General features: G+C 47.3%; 1 protein-coding gene across 1 annotated transcript in view; it reads left to right on the top strand.

Moving 5' to 3' along the window:
* The window catches only part of LOC144513300 (kalirin-like), a gene marked incomplete at its 3' end in the record, with an annotated part of 40477 nt that extends 36574 nt beyond the window's left edge, over window positions 1-3903 (top strand). Inside the window, exons 29-33 of the mRNA XM_078244333.1 lie at window positions 1250-1374; window positions 2364-2430; window positions 2545-2654; window positions 3653-3722; window positions 3814-3903. Of these exons, the coding sequence (XP_078100459.1) occupies window positions 1250-1374; window positions 2364-2430; window positions 2545-2654; window positions 3653-3722; window positions 3814-3903 (462 nt within the window). The remainder of the gene's footprint in view (window positions 1-1249; window positions 1375-2363; window positions 2431-2544; window positions 2655-3652; window positions 3723-3813) is intronic.
* Window positions 3904-5000: the final 1097 nt, after the last annotated feature.

Here is a 5000-nt window from a genome sequence, read left to right as displayed (position 1 = left end):
ACACACACACACACACACACACGCACACACTGGACAGCACAGCACACACAGGGGCACACACACACATACACACACACACACACACACACAGACCACTCACTCTTTCCCCAGAACACTCAGGAGCAGGTCCACCTGCTGATCCAGCTGGCAGAGAGCATGCTGGTAGAGGGCCACCGCCATCGCACGACTGCGTAGCAGCTCTCAGCACGACACACACTATCGCACTTCACCGATCAGTACCGCCACCTGCTGGAGGCAGCTCTGGGGGGCACAGGCTACACACACACACACACACACACACAGTACCGCCACCTGCTGGAGGCAGCTCTGGGGGGGGGGCACAGGTACACACACACACACACACACACACACACACACACAGTACCGCCACCTGCTGGAGGCAGCTCTGGGGGAGGGGCACAGGTACACACACACACACACACAGTACCGCCACCTGCTGGAGGCAGCTCTGGGGGGGCACAGGTACACACACACACACACACACACACAGTACCGCCACCTGCTGGAGGCAGCTCTGGGGGGGGGGCACAGGTACACACACACACACACACACACAGTACCGCCACCTGCTGGAGGCAGCTCTGGGGGGGGGGCACAGGTACACACACACACACACACACAGTACCGCCACCTGCTGGAGGCAGCTCTGGGGGGGCACAGGTACACACACACACACACACACACACAGTACCGCCACCTGCTGGAGGCAGCTCTGGGGGGGGGGCACAGGTACACACACACACACACACACACACAGTACCGCCACCTGCTGGAGGCAGCTCTGGGGGGGGCACAGGTACACACACACACACACACACACACAGTACCGCCACCTGCTGGAGGCAGCTCTGGGGGGGGCACAGGCACACACACACACACACACACACACACAGTACCGCCACCTGCTGGAGGCAGCTCTGGGGGGCACAGGCACACACACACACACACACACACACACACAGTACCGCCACCTGCTGGAGGCAGCTCTGGGAGGGGCACAGATACACACACACACACACACACACACACACACACACACCTGCTGGAGACGGCCCTGGGGGCACACACACACACACACACACACACACACACACACAGAGACCCCTGTGCATACTAGTCCAGTGATCTCAGCTGTTAATGTTCCATAACGCGTTGTTACAGGGCTGACACGTGGAAGTAAAGGAGCAGTGCATTGTGGGTAGACTTGCCTTTTGGTGGTTTCTTTCAGGACAACAAGGACCTGGAGCTGGAGCTGATCCCCAACAGTCTGTCTGACTCGGACCCCGAGGTCAACCTGTCTGACCCCGCACACCAGATCAGTGACGAGAAGAGGCGCTCCGCCCGCAAGAAAGAGTGAGTCACCGTTATACAACAACCGGGCAATCTGATTGGTCAGCTAGACAGTCACAGCAGATACTCACCTTTAGTATGAGACAACAGCATCTGTGTGTGTGTGTGTGTGTGTGTGTGTGTGTCTGTGTGTGTGTGTGTGTGTGTGTATCTGTGTTTGTGTGTGTGTGTGTGTGTGTGTGTCTGTGTGTGTGTGTATGTCAGCGTGTGTGTCTCTATGTGTGTGTGTGTGTGTGTGTGTGTGTGTGTGTGTGTGTGTGTGTGTGTGTGTGTGTGTGTGTGTGTGTGTGTGTGTGTGTGTGTGTGTGTGTGTGTGTGTGTCTCTGTGTGTGTGTCTGTGTGTGTGTGTCTCTGTGTGTGTGTGTGGCTCTGTGTGTGTGTCTGTGTGTGTGTGTGTGTGTGTCTCTATGTGTGTCACAATGTGTGTGTGTCTGTGTGTCTCTGTGTGTCTCTGTCTCTATGTATGTGTGTGTGTGTGTGTGCTCTCTGTGTAATATGTAGTATCTGTGTTGTGTGTGTGTGTGTGTGTATCTGTGTGTGTGTGTCTGTGTGTGTGTGTGTATGTGTGTGTGTGTGTGTGTGTGTGTGTGTGTCTGTGTGTGTGTGTGTGTGTGTCTGTCTCTGTGTGTGTGTGTGTGTGAGACTCTGTGTGTGTGTGTCTCTGTGTGTGTGTGTGTGTGTGTGTGTGTGTGTCTCTGTGTGTGTGTCTCTGTGTGTGTGTGTGTGTGTGTGTGTGTGTGTGTGTGTGTGTGTGTGTCTCTGTGTGTGTGTGTGTGTGTCTCTGTGTGTGTCTCTGTGTGTGTGTGTGTGTGTGTGTGTGTGTCTCTGTGTGTGTGTGTGTGTGTGTGTGTGTGTGTGTCTGTGTGTGTGTGTGTGTGTGTGTGTGTGTGTGTCTCTGTGTGTGTGTGTGTGTGTGTGTGTGTCTGTGTGTGTGTCTGTGTGTGTGTGTGTGTCTCTGTGTGTGTGTCTGTGTGTGTGTGTGTGTGTCTCAGGTACATCATGGCCGAGCTGCTTCAAACAGAACGAGTCTACGTCAGAGATCTTCAGGAGTGCATCGAGGTACGACTCATATCAATCAGCCAGAGTACTTAGAGTACTGCATCAGAGTACTGCATCATAGTACTCAGAGTACTGCATCAGAGTATTTCCTGACAGTAGCCCCTGTTCCTGCAGACGTACCTGTGGGAGATGACGAGTGGCTCTGAGGACGTCCCGCTGGGTCTCACCAACAAGGATGACATCGTGTTTGGAAACATCCAGGACATCTACGAGTTCCACAACAGGTTCTGCCAAACACACACTATATACTACATACTATACATACTACATACTATACATACTACATACTATATATACTATATATACTGCTATATACACCATTTTCACCGTATTATCACGTACTCTTTGGGCCTCGTAAAGCCACAACAAAGTCAGCAACAAAGATCCTTAGTCATCATAGGATAATAGCAACAACAATGTTGGAAAACTGCCAATTCTTTTGGGGGAAAAGTGCCAAAATTTTTTGTAAAAAGTCCTAAAAAATGTTTTAAAAAGTCCCAAAAAATATAGAAAAAAGTGCCAAAAAATATTGAAAGAAGTCACAAAAAATGTTATAAAAAGTCCCAAAAAATATTGAAAAAAGTCCCAAAAAATGTTGTAAAAAGTCCCAGAAAATATTGAAAAAAGTCCCAAAAAATGTTGTAAAAAGTCCCAAAAAATATTGAAAAAAGTCCCAAAAAATGTTATAAAAAGTCCAAAAAAATGTTATAAAAGTGCCAAAAAATATAGAAAAAAGTCCTAAAAAATGTTTTAAAAAGTCCCAAAAAATGTTATAAAAAGTCCCAAAAAATGTTGGAAAAAGTCCCAAAATTTTTTTTTGTAAAAAGTCCCAAAAAATATTGTAAAAAGTCCCAAAAAATGTTATCAAAAGTCCCAAAAATATAGAAAAAAGTGCCAAAAAATATTGAAAGAAGTCACAAAAAATGTTATAAAAAGTCCCAAAAAATGTTGTAAAAAGTCCCCAAAAATGTTATAAAAAGTGCCAAAAAATGTTGAAAAAAGTCACAAAAAATGTTGAAAAAAGTCCCAAAAAATGTTGTAAAAAGTGCCAAAAAATATAGAAAAAAGTCCCAAAAAATGTTGTAAAAAGTGCCAAAAAATGTTGTAAAAACTGCCAAAAAATATTGTAAAAAGTCCCAAAAAATGTTATATACCATTTATATAATACCATAGCTACATATACCAGTACATATATATTTATTGTGTACTCTGTGCTTTGCAGTATTTTCCTGAAGGAGCTGGAAAACTACGAGCAGCTTCCCGAGGACGTTGGACATTGCTTTGTTACCTGGGTAACCACTTTGTTGTTATTAACTGGGGATGTAAATAATAATAATAATAATAATAATGTGTATGTAATAACTGTTGCTGTTTGTGCTCCAGGCTGATAAGTTCCACATGTACGTGACGTACTGCAGAAACAAGCCCGACTCCAGTTTACTGATCCAGCAGCACGGGATGGGCTTCTTCCAGGTTAGGGTTATATATATATATATATATATATATATCTATATATATATATATATATATATATATATATATATATATATATATATCTTCACAATTATTACAATACAGCATGTCTGTGTGTGTGCATGGTTTTCTGTCTGTCTGTGTGTGTCTGTCTGCCTGTCTGTCTGTGTCTGTCTGTCTGTCTGTCTGTGTATCTGCCTGTCTGTCTGTGTCTGTGTGTCTCTGGAGCTGCAGGTTGAGGTTCCACACTGTGTGTGTGTCTGTCTGCCTGCCTGTCTGTCTGCCTGCCTGTCTGTCTGTCTGTCTGTGTATCTGCCTGTCTGTCTGTGTGTGTGTGTCTGTGGAGCTGCAGGTTGAGGTTCCACATTGTGTGTGTGTCTGCCTGCCTGCCTGTCTGTCTGTCTGTCTGTCTGTGTATCTGCCTGTCTGTCTGTGTGTGTGGAGCTGCAGGTTGAGGTTCCACATTGTGTGTGTGTCTGTCTGCCTGCCTGTCTGTCTGTCTGTCTGTCTGTCTGTGTATCTGCCTGTCTGTCTGTGTGTGTGGAGCTGCAGGTTGAGGTTCCACATTGTGTGTGTGTCTGTCTGCCTGCCTGTCTGTCTGTGTGTGTGTGTGTGTGTGTGTGTGTGTGTGTGTGTGGAGCTGCAGGTTGAGGTTCCACACTGTGTGTGTGTCTGTCTGCCTGCCTGTCTGTCTGTCTGTGTGTGTGTGTCTGTGTCTGTCTGTCTGTCTGCCTGCCTGTCTGTCTGTCTGTGTATCTGCCTGTCTGTCTGTGTGTGTGTGTGTGTGTGTGTCTGTGGAGCTGCAGGTTGAGGTTCCACATTGTGTGTGTGTCTGCCTGCCTGTCTGTCTGTCTGCCTGTCTGTCTGTGTCTGTGTGTCTGTGTGTGTGTGTGTGTGTGTGTGTGTGTGCGTGTGGAGCTGCAGGTTGAGGTTCCACATTGTGTGTGTGTCTGCCTGCCTGTCTGTCTGTCTGCCTGTCTGTCTGTGTCTGTGTGTGTGTGTGTGTGTGTGTGTGGAGCTGCAGGTTGAGGTTCCACATTGTGTCTGTCTGTGTATCTGCCTGCCTGCCTGTCTGTCTGTCTGTGTATCTGCCTGCC

The sequence above is a fragment of the Sander vitreus genome, unplaced genomic scaffold (assembly GCF_031162955.1).
Source record: "Sander vitreus isolate 19-12246 unplaced genomic scaffold, sanVit1 ctg214_0, whole genome shotgun sequence".
Classification (NCBI taxonomy): domain Eukaryota; kingdom Metazoa; phylum Chordata; class Actinopteri; order Perciformes; family Percidae; genus Sander; species Sander vitreus.
This window is presented reverse-complemented; position numbering and strand designations above follow the sequence as displayed.